We start from the raw sequence: 22,329 nt of genomic DNA, 5'->3' as shown, positions 1-22,329 counted from the left end.
GAGTGGCCATCAAAGAGCGAAACCAAGTTGGATATGTTTTTAAATGAATTGTAAGATAAATAGTATCCGACAGACATGAATGTAGTATACTATTTCTTACATATCTTCAAAAATAATTTTGCAGCCCTAGCGCTTGAAGATTACTGATGCAGCAGTTTAATCAGTTTCAGGTTAACTTGTATGTCACAGAGTAATCAATTTTGACTGCTTTTTCCCCCCCAATAGGGTGGTATGGCGGTAGCAACCCGGTCATCACCCAGGAGCAGCCAGTTGTATGACTTTACACTATTATCACACGTATATGTGTTAACAGTACGTGTTACTAAAAATAACGAATGTTCTCACCAATGGGCATGTGTAAGAAATAATTAGGTAAAATGGCTATTTAGCAAATTGTGTGATATCACAGCTGTACACTTGCATTCATGCATAGAGGCACGCAAAAACAAACATCAGACTGACCTGTGTAAGATTTTGAACGTTGATGATGTTGATCAGTTTGTATAGATACTCTAGCTGTCTGTCAAAATCAGAAATATATTTCAACAACTTGCTTTCCTTCCTCGCATACTCTGAAACAAATAAAAGAATGTCAATGAAATCAGAAACAAACTTCAATAAATAGTTGTCATCTCTGCACTCTAAACCAAAAAAAAATTACAAAATAAATGATGCTGTAAAATCAGATAATTATGTACTGTAAAATCAGATAATTATGTACTAAGTACAGTCTTTCTATACCTGTCTTCTGCTTTGTCAGTGAACAAAATGTACAAGTTGTATGTTCAGCAATGCACATCCACCAAACGCACACCTTTGGAACAACATTTGTATGCTAATGTATACTCTTCTAATAAATATGGATGTGTGGAAACATTGTGTTCCGAACGCTAAGTATGTTGTTTAATGGAGCGTACCAAATGTATTTTCACCAGCAAAGTTGTTCGGAATTTGATGACCTTGAAGACAGGTGTGAAAAAGTTAACAATCGCAAAACCGCACCTGCGGTCAATTCAGCAATTTGAACGGTCGGCATGGTGTGCACGTGCAAGAGGAACAAGAAGCCCTATACAAGTGCAGGGTTCAGGACTTAGCTGTACTTAGTTTAAAACCGTCAGCGTAGCTTTCACAATGCCAATACTGAATGAAGCACAGAGGAACAACGCTGTCGGACAATTGGAACCAGGTGAATCCCAATCAGAGGTTGCGAGGCTTTTCAATGTGTATCCTAGCACCATTTCAAGATTATGGATCCGCTACCAGGCGCATGGATCAACACGTGACCTTCGCAGATCCGGTAGACCACGTGTCACCACTCCTGCCCAGGATCGCTACATCCGGTTGTGCCACCTACGCCAAAGGACGACCACGGCTACCTCAAGCACACATGGTATGGCCTCAAAGACGATGGAGACACGTGTGGTTCAGCGACAAATCGTGATTCATGCTCCGCAGACAGGATGGAAGGGCACATGTCTACCGCCGAAGAGGTGAACGTTTTGCACGCAATTGCATACAGGAAGTGGACAGATTTGGTGGAGGAAGTGTGATGATGTGGGCAGCCATCTCTTACAACGCCAGGACAGACTTGGTGCACATCAGGGGGAACTTGACAGCACAGCGCTATGTGGATGAGATCTTGCGCCCGTACGTCGTCCCCAACATGGCCAAGGGCAACACTGTTTTCCAGCAGGACAATGCCCGTAATCATACAGTGCGCATCACCACAGCCTTCCTAGCAAACAACAACATCAATGTTCTTCCATGGCCCTCCAAATCCCCAGATTTAAACCCAATCGAGCATTTGTGGGATGAACTGGATAGACGTTTGCGACGACGACAACCCCAACCTGAGACACTACAACAGCTGGCTGCCGCTTTGGAGGCCGAGTGGGCTACAATTCCGCAGGATGTCATCCGTCATCTGATTGCTTCGATGGGCAGGAGGTGCCAGGCAGTACTGGACTCTCATGGGGGTCACACTCGTTACTGACTGTACGTAACGTCAAACAGGACCTTGGGAACTTGGATGGCTGTTACAAGAGCCTCTGTCAATGTTGTTTATCTGTGTCAAATTGCAAGTTTCTGCCATGTTTCTTTCATGTATTAAACGATTTAGAAACATACAATGAAAATCTGGCTTTGCGTTACTTTTTTTGAAGAGTATATTTCGAACTGAATTCAACTTAGACTTTCATGTTCCTAAAAAAGACAAATATTCATTTTGTTCTCGTATATCACTAAATGTCTGAAAGTGATAACACTCTGAATGAAGCCAAATTCAATGACCACAACAGGAGTAAACAAGAAGTAAGAGAAAACAAATGTCGACACAAAGAAAGGTCGCTTTCTAAACTTTGATCTCCAAAGGGTCCTCACTACAGACATTCAACAATGAATAATTGTCTACCACTTACAGCTATCACAAAATCATAAGTCTGTATCATTTGCAAAGGCAAAAGGGTGTAACTGACACTTACGACAGTGAAACATGATTTGCTTACTTGAATGTGTCAGAAGAAGAAATTTGTTGTCTTTTTAGACAAATAACTAAAATAGCTATAAGCTATAAATATCGCAATTACACAAATAAATCGTAAATGTGTTCAGGTTTCATTGTCATTAAAACAAATTCGACATTTTAACATACTGATGAAGAAAATAAGTTTTTCTTCATTATCTCAGCTTTTTAAAACCAAATTCTGAAGCACTTACGTCCTTCTGGCTCTCACGTGACGATACGATTCTCGTTTAAATTTTAGTGATGAACTTGTACTTCATGTACATGCGGATATTTGTATTAAAATAGTAATATCACTGATAAAATCAGTTTATGGCCAAAACACACCAACGCTCTGGCAATGACATGTATTTTGACGTCTGGATCTGGAACTCTTATGTGTTTTCAATATATATTAAATGCACTCATATCATTAGATATACATGTAGTTTCTTCTATAAACACCAACAATAATTATCAGCATCCTACTTAGATTACTATAAAATATGGCTATCACAGGCTGCAGCTGCCAGTCTGGCAATGTGAAAATGGAGAAAACTTGGGAGTGTTTTCTCTTTTATAGATACATTACCTGTCCTCAAACAAGGGCACCCCCCCCCCCCCCCCCATTTCTTTTCACATTACCTGTCCTCAAACAAGGGCAGCATTCAACAGATGGTGGTGGGTGCCAAGATCCGTAGATGCTTATGACAACTCCCCAAACCGGAAAGAGGCTGACTAGTGGAAGAATGAGGCCAACCCTGGTAAGCCCTCCTCCTAGGGATGCCGTCACAGACCAATGCAGGTGATGTTAGTAACAACAACCAGAATGGTGGCATCCGTCAGCAGTGGCAGGTACGGCTCCCAGAACAAATGGACCAGGAGGCGGAAGCCACATCACATGCTGCTTCTGACAGGGTAAGAAGACGTAGCCACCAGGGATGCAGGTGTTAGGTAACCCCTCACGTATTGAAGTGTTATTTTTTTAATAACAAGCGACAACCTAATGAGGTGCATCCGTCAGAACATTGAACTGAACAAGTTCCCCCCGAGTGTTTTCTGTCTAGTACACCAAAGAACTGCTAGTTCAATATCGACAACAGATAACCACATGCAGTGCAGGGTAAATGTTATCGAGACAAAAGTTCCAGCACCAGTGCGTGAACCGTGCAAGGAACTAAAGTCTAAGCAATCCTGTCGATTCAATGAACATCTCTGGATGCAGCCCAGAATCCGACAGACATCAACGACGACGACGAGAACGGCTTGTATTTAACAGTCTGTGCAGCAACAACCGGACCCAGATGATGGAACCCCTAAACGTCTTCTGTGGAGATAACCCTCAGATAATAGTTGGCGAAGATGGAGTCCGTAGCCCAGATAATGTGCTGAATGGGTGTGTTGCAGTGCAGGGACATTGTGGCAGCCAAGGCACGGAGTTCATGCAGATTAGTAGCAGATGGAGCAGGTAAACCCTCTTTCTGATAGGCAGTCAGGATAGAAGACCGGATCCAGGTGGCCACCGTGTTCTTGGTAATATCCCTTAACCGACTCTGGTTACAGGAGAGGAAAAGTCTCTTGCGATGTTGGCGAAAAGATCTGGTCCTCTCGATGTACTGGTGCAGGGCTCTGACAGGGCACAACGTCAAGTCCTCAACGTCCGCTGGACCAACGATAGAGGAGAGGGCCTGCACAACATACGAACGAGGTGCTTGGTCTGGTAACTGATTCTTTGCAACAAAGTTCATGAGTAACCCAAGTTGACCGCACGATGATCTCGGTGAAACGCACCAAGTCCACATCAAGAGCATGGAGTTCCGAGACACGGGCAACCATGGCAAAACCGAGTAAAACACCATCTTCCGCGTCAAGTCCTGCAGGGAAGAGGATTCGATCAGCTCATAAGGTGCGGTCGATAATGCTCGTAACATCAGATTCAAGTCCCATTTTGGTGGCCGAAACCGGTGTACTTGATCCTCAAGGCGAAACCCCTTGATCATCTTATGGATCTCAGGAATACACGATAACTTCGTTCCAGTAGCGACACCACGAACAATAGCGATGACCGAAACGTACCCAGCGATGTAAGACCCCTTCAATCGTAAAGCAGTCCGCAGATACAGCAAAAAATCAGCGAGACGAGGTATCTGGATCGTCTGAGGTTTGAGTTTTTTGCCGGACACCATCGGTGAAAGAAAAAGCCATCTGACATTGTAAGCCACAGTAGTAGATGATCTGTGTGCTTTCAAAATGGCCGCCGTGGACTACAAAGAAAAGCCTTTCTTCCTCAAACTCTTGGATAAAAGTCCACGTGTGCCGTTGGAACAACTGCGGACGAGGATGGTATAGTCTTAACGTGGGATGCAACAACAGATGATCCCAGTCTGGCAGTGGTAAAGGATGCGGATCGGCAAGACGTATTAGATCTGGATACCACATCCTGGATGGCCACATCGGAGCAATGAGCAACAAGCGACAATGGTACAGCTGAAACCTCTGAAGCACCCTTGGTCAGGAGCCGGTGTAAACCCTGAACGCCGGATCAGCTGCCGACGGTGTGGACGGTACGATGTACACGGACCAGCAGGAGCCGGTGGAACCCTGGACGCTGTACCAATTCGTTACAGGGCTCCGTCTGCTTGCTGGAACAAACGATCCGCACAGGCCGGTTACTGGTAGCCGTGTAAACCGATGGGGGCTGTGGCAGCCAACGATCGAATGCTGACATCTGCCGGTGGAACCTCCGTGGCGATCATCGAAACCGGACCCTTCTTGGCTGAAACCGGTGGATGGGCCAGCGGCGGTAGCATATCGGATATGACAGCCAGACAGTCCCTCAGTGGTAGGTGGTCTGCCGCATCAAGATCTTCCAGCACCGCAAGAACCGATAATCATCAGAAAAGTCACATAGCACCCGTGAACAGGCCAGTCGCTCTGGTCATGGTCATATGGATGGAGATACCGGAGAACCGGACAGTGGGCGGTCCCGTGTGGATACCAAGGAACGGATGACCACATCCTCCGGAGGGACATAAGTCGCTATCATCGGTGTCGGTCCCTTCTTGGACGGCGTCGGTGGATGTGTCAAGGACGGCAACATGTCGTAGACAGCCGCCAAGCAATCCCTCATAGTCATATGGTCCGTAGAGTCGGGCTCTTCAATGACAGATGCCGCAGGCGCTTCATCATCAAAGTCTCGTAGAACTCGAACACAGGCCAATCGATCTACCGTAATGGAAGCCACCGGTTAAACCGGACCGTGGACGGTCCCGTCTAGATCCCTCGGAGGCCTTGGAAGCCACATCAACTGAAGGTCGGCGCTGACAATCTGTGGAACCCGTACAGGTCGTGTGGAGCGGCTACGGTCCCGGCTCCGATGTGCCGAAGAGGACTTCCCTGTCAAAGATCGCTGAGCCTTGGAATCCGTGGAGCATCTTTCTATCTGAATGAGCCGGCTTCTTAGAGGGCTGCGTAGAGACCGCATGCCTGTCATCCGAAGTCTTAGGTATCGGTGGAGCTGAAGAAGCCGCACCCCCTCAAGAAGGGACTGGAACCGGACCTGACACCAAAACCGCCGGTTTGGGTACGGTCACCATCGACGCCATTGTTTCTGGAAGCATGGACGGCAAAATGGAGCGTAACACTTCAGCCACGGTGTCTGCTATGGAAGGCGAAGATTCCACCTTCTTGGCCCTCGCTGACACCTTCAGGTAAGTCGCGAACTCGACAACTGATAACCCCGAACAAGGTCGCATCTTGAAGTAAGGGCACACGGAACACAACCCGGACATAAGTTGTGTGGGTCGCCGCCGGCAGTAACCTTCTTACAGCGTAAACACGCTCGTACAAGTCGCTGAACATTAACATCAGACATGATAACAATTTTTCAATCTGAAAGAGAAAGAAAAAACCAACCATGACACAAACACAAAGCCGGTCAACAAACAACATTTCATGTAAATAAACATTTGGAAAGTCAAGCGAAATACGCGAAAAGACAAACGAAAGCTAACGAAAATGAAGGTGAAAAACATTTCACCCAAACACGAATACAAAACCAAAGGTCTTATAAAAATGTTGACTCCAAAACAGAGCCAAGCAAAAGGACGTCCAGACCCTTTAGCGAAGAGAAAAAGAAGGAAGTTACAGTCATGTGACCGGAACTAGAGAGCAGTATGCAGTAGAAGAATTTAGGCCATCCCATTGGCTGTTGGGATGTTCGGACCAGACAACTTGCGTGGGGGATGGGGGGAGAGGAGGAGGAGGAGAGAGAGGTGCCCTTGTTTGAGGACAGGTAATGTGAAAAGAAATATAGTGCATGTTCTATGTTGTCTGTTGCCAAATCTGTAGTTCATGCCAGCACAGACGTGTTGTGCTTTGTCATTTTAGATAAAGTGCTCATTTCATTTTCGACTGGTACCATAGTTGCCACCCCAGACCCAGGCACAGCTTTGGTGTGTTTTGGGCTTTAAGCGGTAAAGAACAGTTAACTGTTTCTTAGTTGTAGGCATTACGCATACAAAATAATGCCGTAAAAACATTACAATACCATTCGTAAGACTAATCAACTGTATGCATTTATGCCTGCAACGTAATGCTGTAATAGCAGGGAGACAAATACCAGTCAATTGACTAATTTTAACCGGAATCAGTTCAGGACTGAGCTTCTAGACAATGATCAGATTTACTGATTTAAGAATTATACGTTTTATAAAACATTTATCTCTGGGTGTCTTTTTTTCCAGGGTGGAATCAGGGGCTGAAGCAATATTATGATTTTCCATGACTTTCTATAACTTTTAATTGAACATCATAGCTTTCCAGGTTTTCCAGTCATCGGCAGACTATTATTCAATACCCCTCAATAATGTGAAACATGCCAAACCAGGTCCCAAGACAGGTCAAATGACAGGACTGTGAGTATATATAGTTAATATATTCTATGGACAAAAATCATTTCAAATGTATTGCTATCTGGTCCCGTTCTTCGAAATGTCCCCGACTTCAATGACAAGCTTTTAGTACGGTCCACATTAGTCTGAGTCTAGACTGTTTTATAAGCATGGAGCCTGAAATTCAAAATGCTGTAATGGACCATCTTTCAGAAACTGAAGAGAATGCAAAAATTTTTTAATAGGACATTAGTTTTTAGATGAACGAAAGGAAGAAACGTGGCTTACCAGGTTCACATTTATCCTCAGCAATGAAATGTTCCAGAGAAAGAATCAAACTTCGAATAAACATGTTGGAATCAACCAGATTTCTGTTCACTGTCAACACAAACTTGTCAAGCTGAAATTAAAAATATACCAATTACTAACAAGAATCTCAAGTCAGGGTACAGGGAAAGTCAAGCTTTTAGGGTTTCAACATCTTTTAATGCCATCAAGAAATTTGGTATCGAACTGTCCTTGCATTTTAAAATACAATTTTGTTTATGACATTATTGATGATAAGGTGATATTAAAAATCATTTACAAAGGACAGAAACCAAACCGAAGGGTTTACATCCATTCCTAGATGTTAACACGATAATCAAAGTTCTGTTCACATTAAAGTCTTTCTATTTATTATTTAAAAAGCTATCTTTATATTACAACAGATTTTGTCAACTGATCTCTCAGACATTGTCATGAAACAATCGATAGGTGTGATCAACTAGTCCCCCAACTGATTGTGGAGAGCCATTTAACTTATTACCATATCGAGCATCAATATTTAATCTTTAAAAAAAAAAAAAAAAAAATTAAATTCACATGCTAAGGAGCTAAAATTTACTCTCCTTGAATTAGTTTCAGGGGAGTAACAGAGCCCTGAATAGATCCCATTAAATGGCGAGATCTGGTCCCTTAAACAGCTATCACTGTATTAAAGGGTGTATACTACCAAATCAATCCAATAGACAATAGTAACATATGTGGCTAAAACTCCTACCTGCAGTGTATCAATCGACAGAAACACCACGGATAAAAAATACTACCACCCCTCACCCTTAAAGTAATCAGTAAAAATTGGGGGTGAAGCTGCTCATTTCAGACTACCCTAATTCCGCACAAAATTAGAGATTTTTTTTTATATACAGTACCCCATACATGTCAAGCACAATGGTACAAGATGAAATAAAATTGCATACATTTTTTTGCCCAGATGAATTTTTTTTTTTTTTTTTTTTTTTTTTTTTTTTTTTTTTTTTTTTTTTACAACTAACACATTCACATGACTTGTGGTGTTCACTTCCTATCAAAAGTTGGGTGCACTTTGCATTTTGACCAAGCCAGAAGTTACTTAATTTAGTACTACCTATAGGAGATTTTATTAATCTACGATTTACCGTGCCTTGAGAAACGATGGTTTCATGAGAAATCTTTGAATACAGAATGTTTATTAGCTGACAGCAGTGTCAATTTCAGCACCTCCTATCACCATCAACACTGCCCACTTTTCATGTTTACAATTACACACTTCACTGCACCCAGCATCATTATAGGCGTCCAATTTAATCAAACAGCTTTCTATTTTCTCAGAAACAGCTTTTTTGTTGCCAAGAAATGCCTTCCCAACAAACAACTTACCTTGTCCTGAGAAACGAGTATTTCATCAAACGTCTTGAAGGCTTCTATGTTGAACTTGACCATTTCTCCGAGTAGGTCGAAACTGCTCTGCAAGATCTCCTTATGTCTAATCTCATGCTCAACAATGTTTGATGCAACATGCTGAAAATCACAATTTAAAGGTAGGGTCAACTCAAACAAGAGCCTTATGTGTTGGAAAGATGCATACCCGGACCACCAACAGATACTAACACTTTAGCAAATGAAAAACGCGTAATTTTAGAGTTAATAAAAAAAACTTGATTATTTCTTGCTAACTGGGGGCAGCCATTTTGTTTAGTTTTTATGATGTCCGGTGGGATAGCTTGGGGCGAAGTGATGTCAGCTCCTGACCATCTCCTGTATGTACAGTGTAAACAAAAGCAGTAATTTTCGACAAGGCGCTTCTCTTTGATCAACCTGACTTGTAAAACAGCATAAATGACGTAATAATATAATAAACTATTTAACTAAATATATTTCAAGTAGCATTAACGGAACAAAATGGAGTTATAGTATTTTTCTGTTAAATAATCCAAAGGAAAAATGTACACTATTAGGCCTATTGATATGTTACGTTGGAGCAAAAACGACAACCCACGATACCCAAGTGATAATTTTCTTTTCTTTGGGACTACGTAATTGGTCAGTTCTGTGGTTTTAGATGGAAACTTCTACTTAATCAATAGTTTTACAGAACTATTTACAGTAAAAAACCATGTCCATTACCATTTTAGGGGCGACAGGTAATATTCCACAATACCGGTATGTATTTTTGTTATTGGCTCGTCTGGTTACCAATCAAATACACACCTGCCAATCAAGAATCACAGGTAGAAGCAACTAACAGCATAGACTATTAACTAAGAAAACACCCCGTGTATCATTTCAGTACTTAGGTTAATGAATGGACAAAACACTGTTAATTATTTCGACTTGTTGTGTAGCCACTTTGACAATGGTATTTTATTTTGTATTGAAAAAAATTATATATAGTGCTGGATATACTTATTGCTGGCTTACTGGGTTGTGTATTATTACAGAACATAGCAATGTATGACTATTTATCATCCCGCAAAAACCAGGTAGATTGTGTTTCTCTAAGTTCTAAGGCTCATTCCTGACGTTACGCGTTAAGTATTACGTAACCACCAGCTCGCCAGAGGGCGTACTCACTGATATGGTACAAAATTGCTGCGCCCGATATATATATATAGCTGTCACATTTAACCGTTTTATTGATTAACTATACGATTATACTTGTTGATATTAAGCAATAATGTGCATTATATATCGTTGAATATGCACACCAGGCCAAATGCCTTAATTGTCCCTTCCTTTAATAAATGCTTCACAACAAATGTATTTAATGTTACAAAAAAACTTATACAATTACCAACCTATATTGTCTTGTGTATGATAATTTTGGTATAAGCTGATCTGCTTATAATTTGTATTGGTAATCTGTTGTAATTTTATCATCAATTGTTACAATCAGTTTGGACCAACCAATCAACTTTTGATTACAAATTTAAATTATATGAACTTAAGGATTTGAATTATTACAACTATGCACCTATTGTCATGTTCGCTAATTTTACCCGTAATACTTATTCAGTATGTTTTCTTATCGTGTACATGAAAACAAACCATAGAATATTTATAATAGTTCCATCGCTATACTGTAGGTAAAAATTTGTTAATATTTTTCCTAACAATCAATTATGGATCTTTGTAACTGATCATTATATCAGTAGAGCACTATGTATATTTGTTATAACTTTTTGCATTCTTTACATACTTTAACATTTTGTAATGTAATATATAGAGAATACTACATGAGTAGCCATTAGATACAATTTATCTTATAAGTTGTTTTAAAACGTATCTAATGAGCGAAAACAAGTTGGATACATTTTTAAACAATGAGTTGTAAGATAAATGGTATCTAAAGGACACGAATGTTGTATTCTATTTCTTACATATTTGGAAAAAAACTAATTTAAATGCCTTTTCCAATGAAAACCTATTTACGGCCCTTATGCTTATAGTTAAAGGCATACTGTCATGGATTTAAGGACCTTATTTTATCTAAAAATGGATAATAAATAAAAAATACATTAATTGTTGGAAACCAAATCTAGCTATCGCATCACCTTAACCTTCTGACTACTGCAGGCGAGATATCTCGCCCGACGTCACGTCAGTCGATATACTGTACACTGTATACAGTGCATTCCCCAATTCATATTTCCCGCCGTTTTGCACACGACACTCACCGGAAACGGAAATATAATTAAAGAAAAAAGATTTTTTTTCAAAATGGTGGTTTTTGTTTTGATTTTTTCAATTGAAAATACCTTGAAATTTTGAGTTCAAAAAGTGGTTTTCGGCAAGTATTTTCGCTTGACAACAATGGCGGCACGTCGCGGTAATTTTCAGGGATCGATAGCTGATTGTAACAGCTAATTTGATAATAAATTTGATCGTTTTACCAACAACGAAAATTACCAAATATTGCAATATGAATCGTAGTTCGGGTTTAAAAAAAAAATCTGGTCAAAAAACCACTGTTATCGGGAATAATGGACATAAATACTGGACAGCTGGCCACAAATGCCCGTAAGTAAACGCAACTTTTTCGATTTTTTGCCTAATTTTAATCACCATTAGCCGATCTAAAATAATAAAAATTACAAAAAAAGACACGAAAATAATACTTACCGATTCATATATGAACTTTATTTCATGTATTTATGAAACATTTAAGTGAATATATGTGAGTAAAAATTATAAACTTGTACCCACTCAACGAGCTTTTTGTTAAAAATTAATCCAGTAGTCTAAAGGTTAACTGAACCATGATGGAGTGAAATCCATGTCATGCCTCTCGGCAATTTTAGTTTTTGAATTATGGACCATTGCCATAATTCAATTACTTTTACAAAATGTCATTAATAAATGGAGTATGGTGGTTATGAAGATCAGTGTTCGAGATTAAAATTTTGGGGCAGTATCCCAGTTGGATACTAACATTTCAAAATCTGGTATCCCACCTGAGAATTTAGTATTATATGGTATCCCGGTGGGATACTGGGTTCTTGAAGTCTGGTATCCAAAATTAAATTCTGGTATCCCCGGGATATCGGGATACCGTTAATCTCGAACAATGAAGATGGTTGAATAAAGTACATTTATGGACAAATCAAATTATTTTTGTTCCGGTAATACTTTGTTAGACCATTAAATAGGTCAGTGGTCTGTGACAATATGCCTTTAACTTTCACAGATATACCAGTGAATTTCAGGTTATCTCGTACGTCACAGAGTGATCGATTCGACCAGGTTTTGTTTTTCATTGGATGGTATGGCATTGGTGTCCTGGCCATCACCTAGCAGCACCCAGTAGTATGTCTTTAAAATTTTAATGTTAGTGTATGTGTTAACAAAAATAATGAATGATGTTCTTACTAACTGGTGTGTAAGAATCACAAATATTGTATTTGATTTTAATTCTTATGAATGTAAATTAGAAATAGAATTTTTTTTCTTCTTTAGCACAAATTTTAAAACCTATAGTTTGTACTAAGTGGTTTATGTCATAGATAAAAGAAATTTCTACAATAAAGCCTGTCAGTGTTAAAAGAATCACCTATAAGAGCTCACCTGTAATAAACCTCGTCTCATGAGGAACACTTGATCACAGTAGGATGTATCACCACGGAGATAACTCTCCACAGCTCTGGCCAGCCAGAACCTGTTCCAATAAAAAGTTAAAAGTTCTTTTTGTTTAACACAACCACAAGAAGAAATAAATTGGATGTCAAACATTTGGTAATTTTGAAATAGTCTTAGCTAGGAAATCCGCTGCATTTTTCCATTAGAAGCAAGGGATTTTTACATGTTCCATCCCAGACATGATAGCACATACCATGGTCATTTGATACACCAGTGTAGTGCACTGGATGAAATGAGAAATAGCCTAATGGGCCCACCAATGTGGATCGATCCTAAACCGACCATGCATCAGGCGAGCACTTTTCCACAGGACTATGTCCCACCCTGCCAAATTACACATGCAAAAAAATAGTAACATGTTAAAGGGACATACCCTAGTTTCAACCTGTGAAAATTAACACTAAGTTTAGTTAATCTGCAAACCTGCAACACATTTGGATAAAGTTACATTTCAATGAAACATGAATCCGACTTTGAAATGGTGAAATATGCTCTAAAATAGACTAAAACTCGACTCCATAACTGTTACTTCTCAGACGCACGTGCGTTTATAAAAATATGAGAAAGGTATTTTGTGATGTTAAAAACACCAGGATGACCAAAAACACTTCGAATGTACGGAAATTGATAATATAAACAATAAAATCTAAGTAAAGTATGATTTCAGTTATAATAGTAACAAATATGCTGTAGTGTTTAAAAACTAGGGTATGTCACTTTAAATGACTCCACATAATCCAGTTTAGGGGAGCAATTAATCTTTCTTCTCAATTTTGTTTTTACTGCTAGGCTGTGTCAAGTTTCTTTCAAATTTTTAAAGCATTTTTTTCTATGTGACATTACAAAAGACTTTCTCATCTATAACATTACTTACTACAGGCTATACAGAGATACAAAAACTTGCTGCTTATGTTTACATAATAGAACTCAATGACTGACCAACAAGTATAACCAGTGGTTCACATAACAATTTTTTAACTTTCTGATTACTGCAGGCGAGATATATACAGAGCATTCCCCAAGTCATATTTCCCCAAGACACTCACCACAAACACTTGATTAACAGAAAATAGAAGACAACTCAGTTTCCTGCGTCTTTAGATTTTGGTTTTTCAATGTTTTTTGGCAAGTATTTTCGCTTGACAACAATGGCGGCATGTCAGTCATTTTCACGGATCAATAGGTGATTGTAACAGCAAATTTGATAATAAATTTGATCGTTTTACCAACAACGAAAAATCACCAAATATTGGGATATGAATTGTAGTTTGTTTTTAAAAAAAATCTGTCCGAAAACCACTGTTATTGGGAATAATGGCCATAAATACTGGACAGCTGGCCACAAATACCCGATTTTTGGCTTAATTTAAATCAACATTAACTGATCTAAAATATCATAAAAATTAGAAAAACCCACGGAAATAATACTTACCGATTCAAATACAAACTTTATTTCATGTCTTTATAAAACATTAAAGTGAATATATGTCAGCAAAAATTATAAACTTGTCCCCACTCAACATGTTTTTTGTTAAAAATTAATCCAGTAGTCTAAAGGTTAATATCTCTTCCACAGTTGGGACATTTAAGTTGTTTGCACAAATTATCCAATCAAAGATTTCAAATTATATTGTACATGGTGTCACATGGTTATATTGTACATGGTGCTACCAAATTCCTGCAGCTGAACATATTCACATATCTTTTTCATATATGTTTCTTACATTTTGTATCAAGATACCCCTGTCCTAAATCGATGCACTGTATCGTGGACCTTGTACCACAATACGATACTGCATTGTCAAATTGTTACACCTCTATTTAGTATTTTTCAGATCTGTCAACACCGCAAAACTGAATTATGCCCCCACAATTCTTCTGTAATATGACATGCAGAATGAAATGACCACCATTATCATGTAGTAATATTTCACACCTATTACTGTATTTGACTGGAAATTAGCCCATGTCTTTAAATAAGCCCCTATCCTTTTTTGACAGCATTTAAAAAATTAGGCCTTTAATTAATTGTAATTAAAATACACCTGTACTGTTAAGCCATTGAAAATCTGTCCATTACTTTTCAGTAATGGATAAAAAAAAAACCTCCACTAGTTTATTACCCCTCCAGAAACAATAACATTAAAATCTATACTTAGCCTACATATTTGCTAATATTTTTATTGATGTATTTTAAGTACGGCAATATCCTAATAACTCTCCATTCCTGAAAAATAATGGGTATCGGCCCTAGCGAGCCTCGTCTCCATTACTTTTCAGGTATAGAGAGTTACTCGGACATTTCCCTATACATAAGCTCACACCTCACCTAGTCATCTTATCACAGTAAATAAAACAAAGTTACATGTTTGCTCAAAGTTCATTTAAAAAGTCATACCTCATGTACGAACACTTAACAAACAGTTAAACACAAATGTAACACCATCTTATAACTACCAGTGAGATTTAGCAACCTAATGGGGTATAACATTGTTTTCAATTTCATGTTTCTTTGATCTATTCAAGCCTGAACTAAAACCAATGTCTATTTATGAAACCACAGAGGCCACTATCAATGCTAATCAGGCAAATATCTTATTCTGATTGGCTATGAACAGTTGCAATGACCTAGCTTGACAACCAGCGTCGGTGGTGTCGTGGTTAAGCCATCAAACATAAATAAGGCTGGTAGGTACTGGGTTTGCAGCCTAGTACTGGCTCCCATCCAGAGTGAGTTTTAATGACTCAATGGGTAGGTGTAAGACCACTACACCCTCTTCAGGCCCCAATCTTGCCAGCAAAAGGAACGATTTTTTCACCGAAAGTCATCTCAAGTCATCAAGTTATTAGCAGTAGTCTTTTGTTTAAATTTTATTACTGTAAGTAGTATTTTATATGGAAATAGTATGATTAGAACAGAGTGTAAAATTAGGAAAATTTTTTATTGAATGCAGAAACTGGCAAAACGTCACGAAAAGTACCGATAAATGTTCATTTCACCTATTTTTATCAAACTTCTCCCCTTTCTTCTGTGAAGGAAGACATCACTTCTACTTTTTCAATTCTAGATTAGGGACTGCATCACAAACCACTAACCCACTGTCCTGAGATACCCAAGGTGTGTGTCCAGGACAGCATGCTTGAATCTTTACAGGATATAAGCATGAAATTAAGTTGAAGTGAAATGAAATGAAATGCTTGACAACTATAGATAGCTGAAGAGAGTGTAAGCTGTCTGGAAACACATGTATACATGAATGCCAGTTTCTTGTTAATTGCTGTTGTAAGTCTTCTCACCATTACATTTTTATGTAAATAAACAGCACTGGTAAGTGATTTATTATTATTTAGTGTTTTCCCTAGCTTGTTTTAGCATGGTGCGACATCATGCCTCAATAGTCTAGTGCCATCTTGCCTTAATCAGTGCCATGCTGCCCCGAGATTAAACAAGCCTTTTTCAGTAATTCATTCTCAAACTGCATTTATAAAACAGCCAAAAAGGTATTATTAATTAATAAAGTATGCTTTTATACATTTTGCCATTGATTTATTAAAGCAAGCACATAAATTACATTAATTTTTAATTCAATTAATTTCTGTTTATTTTTAACGAAAAACAAGTGCCCCGAAAATGTTGAAAATGCCTCAAAAGTGTTTGGCCCACCATGCCGTGCCAAATTTCCAGGGAAATCACTATTATTATTAATTATTATTTATTAACAAATGGAACACTAATTAATAGGTGTGGTTTTGTTTTCTTCCTGGTTAATTTAATTATTACTATTATTTGTTTTTTTATTTTAGTTTTTTTTTAACAAAACTGGCCTCTTGTCTGGGAATAAGCCCACCCCATGCAAAGCTCACAATAGCCCCCATGGCTTATTTGTAGTCAAATACGGTACACATGTTATTTTGCAAACCTGGAAATTACAGAGCTATTTGTTAACATGTATGTATTGTTAATTTTACATACCTGAATGTTGACGTCGTTGGCTCTTTCTTCATAACCTCAACAATCTTTGTCAACAGTCCTTTACTACCACGACACATCAAAGCCCTGAAAACATAACGACAATCTTTGTCAACAGTCCTTTACTACCACGACACATCAAAGCCCTGAAAACATAACGACAATCTTTATCTAAAGTTGTCTTTTCGCTTTCTTTTATTAACAATATCAGTAAAGCACATCAATTAATTAATCATTAGCTATTGGATGTCAAACAATTGATCATTCTAAGTCTTCAGAGAAAACCTGCTACATTTTCCCATTAGTAGCAAAGGTATTTTTATATGCACTTTCCCACAGATAGGTCAGCATACACCAGTCTTTCATATACCAGTCATGGGACACTGGTCAGAACGGGAAAATAAACAATCACAGAATGGATGCACCAATGAGGTTTGATCCTACAACCCAAGCACCTCTGGCGAGTGCTCTACCGACTGAGTAAGATTCTGTCCCAATCTTCATCCAATTCTTTGCGACAACCCATCAAAACTACTGAACATTTTTCCAATCTTTGTCATATCTTATTAATTACTTGAACATAAAATATATACTAGAAACTACTTTCCATAGACAACTAGATTTAATTATCCAGCAAATTATACCTTAAACAAATTAAACAAACATATTTCCTACTTACTTGTTGACATTTTCCAGTGAAGCTAATGACAGAGATCCAGCTTTGGCTGAAAACAAAAACTAATTCTTGAAGGGGCTATTTTGAGTTTGCTGCAATTGTTTAGATGTATAATTACTCATTTTTTTTTGCTTACAATATTAGTGGCTATATATTGAATGTGTTTTTGATTTCCCAGTATTTGTACCAGATCAAATTTCATTTTATTTCCTAATATATATTTTTTCATATTTAAGAAATTAGTTTGGGCTACTTACAAATGTTAAGACGATCAGAAACACATTGAATATACACATTGATATTCTGAACACAAAAATATATTTAATAAGTAATTTTAGTCGTTATAAGATTTTATTAGTCGCAAACATTTTACAATGCATCAAATTCAGGATAATCCCGTTAATCGTAAAAACAGCACACGTAGCTTCCAAATTACAATTGTACCTTCCCAAACTACAATTACAGCTTTCCAAACTACAATTGTAGCTTCACCTCTCCCCTTCATTCCCCCCAAAATAAACATAAAACCCCCAACTAAAATCATAGCTTTCCCAAATACAACTGTACCTTTTAAAACTACAATATGCAATACTTGTTATTCAATTGTACCTTCTCAAAGTGCAAAATACAATACTTAATATTTAATCATACCTGCCCAAGCTACAAAATTCATACATTTATCTGTGCCTTCCCAAAACACAATGCTTTATAACCAAGCCATAACAAACTACAAAATACTTGTAACTATATTTAATCACATTTTCTCAAATTATCACTTTTAGAAGCCCTACCAATAGAATAAGGCTATATTAGTGGCTTTTCCCTACTATCAATTCAATCATCTAACATGCACTTACATCAACTTTACAGTAAGCACGTCTGTTCTGGGCAAGTTAAAAAGATATATACCAAATTGTTATTTTAGGGTATGTTCCTATTAAACTTGTTATCAGTGTTAACACTCACCATTTATTCTCTTCACTTCATTGAGTTCATTCTTAGACAATAGTAAGTGCTTGTAACTGAAACAGTTAAAACATTGATTACAACATAACATCACAATACATTTAATATTTTGTACTAATAGCATCACACAATATATTTCTACATTTTAACATTCGACAATAGTAAAAAGTTAAAGTTATTGTTTTGTTTAATGACACCCCTAAAGCACATTGATTTATTAATCATAAGCTATTGGATGTCAAACATTTGGTAATTCTCTAACATACATGTAGTCTTAGAGAGGAAACCCACTACATTTTTCAGTGTTCTCGGTGCTCCATTTAAGCGAGGCGGCCCGCCTCGCTATTGCATCTTGCTGCCCTCCTTTCACGTTCTGCCGCCATCCTTTATTTTTCTGCACCCCTCTTTACTTTTCTGCACCATACTATATTTTACAGCACTTATCTCCGCTATTTCCAAATGCACACTTTTTCCCCACACAAAATTAACCGATTAGTCTGCACACTGGACATCAAAGGAAACGAACCGCATTGTGTGTACGGAAAAGCAATTGACGAAAAACTTCAGTAGCTTACACCAGTTACTGTAACATAATTTAACAGTATTTTTAACAGCCTCTATTTTGTCCCATACCTGTATACATTTGTGTTTGATACACACAATAAATGTTATATTTTATTTGAGCAATGAAAACATTTAATTTTTTATTGATTCTGCAATCTCCTACTGAAAAACCAATTATTTGGTGCCAAATTTGTCACATGATCAGAACGGTCATTCTGTCTTCTGTTTCCACTCAATTTGGTCAATTTTGTCCTCAACTGCAGATTTAATTGGTTTAACTGCTGATTTTTACTTTCTGTCACTTCTGTCTTTTTGTTTATTCAACAATTCTTTATAAAATATTATAAACTTAATTTTTTGGGGGATATCACCGCTTACAAAAACAATGGAAGTTGTCGAGTTTATCACTAAATCATTTATCTTGGGTGCCAAATAATATTTACACCGCCTTTACAAAAACACATCAGCTGGTGATATCAAAGTGATCGATTCATTCGTTGAAGATAGAAGTAAAATGAACATAATTTTTTTTAATCCCACATTAGGGGATTACTTCATTGTTTTTCATATATCTTGAAATATTTATTAAAATAATATTAAAACTTTTTAATGTTCTTTCTAATGATAATGGAAAAAGCAATAAATGCCAGTTATTTTCCAAAACCCTGTAAGCACCCATAACAGTGAAATTATATCAAGGGTAAAAGATGCCTTTGTTTGGCAACAATAACCTATGTGTGTTTTTGTACTGGGATGTTGTTAAAATATTCATTTATTCATCTTTCCATTTTCAAATTTGCTTTTGGCAGTTTAATTATAATATACATTAAACTTCACATTTGGAGAACCACAGCTTAAACAGTGAACATGACTTGCCATAGAGAAAATGTGTTGAAAATTAATGTGAACAATAGTCGTGGTACAAATATTCATTTATTCATCTTTCCATTTTCAAATTTGCTTTTGGCAGTTTAATAATTATATACATTAAACTTCACATTTGGAGAACCACAGCTTCAACGGTGAATATGACTTGCCATACAGAATGTGTTGAAAATGAGCGTGAACAATGGTCGTGGTAGAATGATTACAGAACACTTACTCTGAGTGATCACAGAAGCTATGCACTAGACGCAGGAACTGAATTTTCAAGGCAACTTCCTGAAGAAAAAAAAGAAGAGTGCTAATTATTTTCTAGATATGCATTATATTGCAAGAACATTAAAATTACAATCCGTAATGAAAACTGTATGAAGCAATTTGCTAACAGCAAATGTTTAAAACACAAAGAGTACAGTTGAACTAGAAAACTTACAGGACTACATTCACAGGCAGCATTGTGACCTCGCAATCTGTGTCTGTTGTGATACCGGTTACTGTAAAACAAAGATACTTATGAATAATAATTTTAAAAGGTCACATCACTATTATGGAATCAGGAGTAATATTTTTTAAACATAGAACATAAAATCTGTTCACTTTAAAAAATAAAACCCACAATTTCTCTCGTATTTATGGTAAAAAGAATTTTTAAATGTAATTCCTTCAGTTACTGAGAAACAAAATATACAAATTATTTTGCTCTATATTGTACATTATAAATGTTTTTTCAAGAATGATGAAATGACAATGGACAGTTTCGAATCATACACAAAATCTCAAACATTGTTCATAGTACTCATTGTGACTAAATGTGTTTAAGTAGTGATGGCTACTTGTTGCCTGATCTCTGTTTAGTGTAACAAATAACCTTTGTTCTAACAACACATTAATTTAACTCACACTTGACATTTCCATATAAACTGGTCAAACAGCTCACTGAGACCGGGAGCCAACTTCAAATCAGCTAACTTTCTCTGAACCTAAAACACAAACAAAACATTGTTAACATTCTGAGTACTGCAGGCGAGATATCTCGCCCGACGTCACGTTAGTCGACATACTGTATACTGTATACAGTGCATTCCCCAGTTCATATTTCCCACCGTTTTGCACACAAAACTCACCGGAAACGGAAATATAATAAAAGAAAAAAAGTGGGTTTTTTTAAAATGGTGGCTTTTGTTTTGATTTTTCAACTGAAAACACATTGAAATTTTGAGTTCAAAAAGTGGTTTTCGGCAAGTATTTTCACTTGACAACAATGGCGGTACATCGCTGTAATTTTCAGGGATCGATAGCCGATTGTGACTGCTAATTTCATAATAAATTTTATCGTTTTACCAACAACGAAAATCACCAAATATTGCAATATGAATCGCAGTTCGGGTTTAAAAAAAAATTCTGGTCAGAAAACCACTGTTATCGGGAATAATGGACATAAATACTGGACAGCTGGCCAAAAAAGCCCGTAAGTAAACGCAACTGTTTCGATTTTTTGCCTAATTGTAATCACCATTAGCTCATCTAATTTTTTTTTTTTTTTTTACAAAAACCCACGAAAATAATACTTACCCGATTCATATATGAACTTTGTTTCATGTATTTATAAAATATTTAAGTGAATAATGTAAGTAAAAATTATAAACTTGTTCCCACTCAACGTGGTTTTTGTTAAAAATTAATCCAATAGTCTAAAGGTTAAGGAAAGTAGACCCAGTGATTTTCTGTGACTGCCGAAAACTGATGGAATTCACACAATTTTCATTGTGAAACAGAATTTACATTTGGAAACAGAATTTAAAATTTTCAGCGAAGTTAAAAAAACCCATTGCCGTTTTACTATTGTTACAAGCTGTAAAAATTACAATTAGTCACTGTACAGTACTGCTGGCACAAGCGTAATGTCTTATTTACCCAGTTTATTGCTAGTCTGTTGCACCTGCACAGACGTAACAGTTTTTTGCCAGGAAGTAAGTTCAGGCATCCGTTTGTTGCTAACCTTGTTTTGGGAGACTGATTTTTATGATACACATTAAACTAAATGACGACTTTGAGAATCAGTCAAAATAGTTTGCAAACGTTTAGCAAAAAACAACTGGCTGAACGTAAAAAAATTAATTATTTCCACTGTGGCATGCAGAAATCAGTTTAAAGTGGTGATAAAAATATAGGTTTACGGTTTGTGAACCCAGAACAATCATGAATAAATGTTCTCTTTTAATTCGTCACAACTTGTGTTAGTTAAATTGTTAATTACATATTGTATTCTGAAGCAGAAATGAAACGGAATTTACAAAAACATGAAGCGGAAAATAGTTTTTTTTAGAAACAGAAAACCACTGGATCTAGGAAAATAATATTTCTTTAACAGTTTCCCCTAGGGGCTGGACAGACCCCACACCGACCCCATGAATTTCTTCACTGGGACCATAAAAATTGTAAC

General features: G+C 37.3%; 1 protein-coding gene across 1 annotated transcript in view; it reads right to left on the bottom strand.

Moving 5' to 3' along the window:
• Positions 1 to 22,329, bottom strand: part of LOC121388617 (short transient receptor potential channel 4-associated protein-like) — a 45,989-nt gene that overhangs the window by 4,805 nt on the left and 18,855 nt on the right. Inside the window, exons 12-21 of the mRNA XM_041520028.1 lie at positions 20,787 to 20,866; positions 20,320 to 20,380; positions 20,107 to 20,165; positions 18,441 to 18,496; positions 17,478 to 17,523; positions 16,802 to 16,885; positions 12,757 to 12,847; positions 9,073 to 9,213; positions 7,681 to 7,792; positions 463 to 572 (exon numbers count right to left, since the gene is read on the bottom strand). Coding sequence (XP_041375962.1) covers positions 463 to 572; positions 7,681 to 7,792; positions 9,073 to 9,213; positions 12,757 to 12,847; positions 16,802 to 16,885; positions 17,478 to 17,523; positions 18,441 to 18,496; positions 20,107 to 20,165; positions 20,320 to 20,380; positions 20,787 to 20,866 — 840 coding nt within the window. The remainder of the gene's footprint in view (positions 1 to 462; positions 573 to 7,680; positions 7,793 to 9,072; positions 9,214 to 12,756; positions 12,848 to 16,801; positions 16,886 to 17,477; positions 17,524 to 18,440; positions 18,497 to 20,106; positions 20,166 to 20,319; positions 20,381 to 20,786; positions 20,867 to 22,329) is intronic.

The sequence above is a fragment of the Gigantopelta aegis genome, chromosome 14 (genome assembly GCF_016097555.1).
Source record: "Gigantopelta aegis isolate Gae_Host chromosome 14, Gae_host_genome, whole genome shotgun sequence".
In the NCBI taxonomy this organism is placed as follows: domain Eukaryota; kingdom Metazoa; phylum Mollusca; class Gastropoda; order Neomphalida; family Peltospiridae; genus Gigantopelta; species Gigantopelta aegis.
The sequence above is the reverse complement of the archived record's forward strand: the minus strand, read 5'-3'. Positions and strand labels throughout refer to the sequence as shown.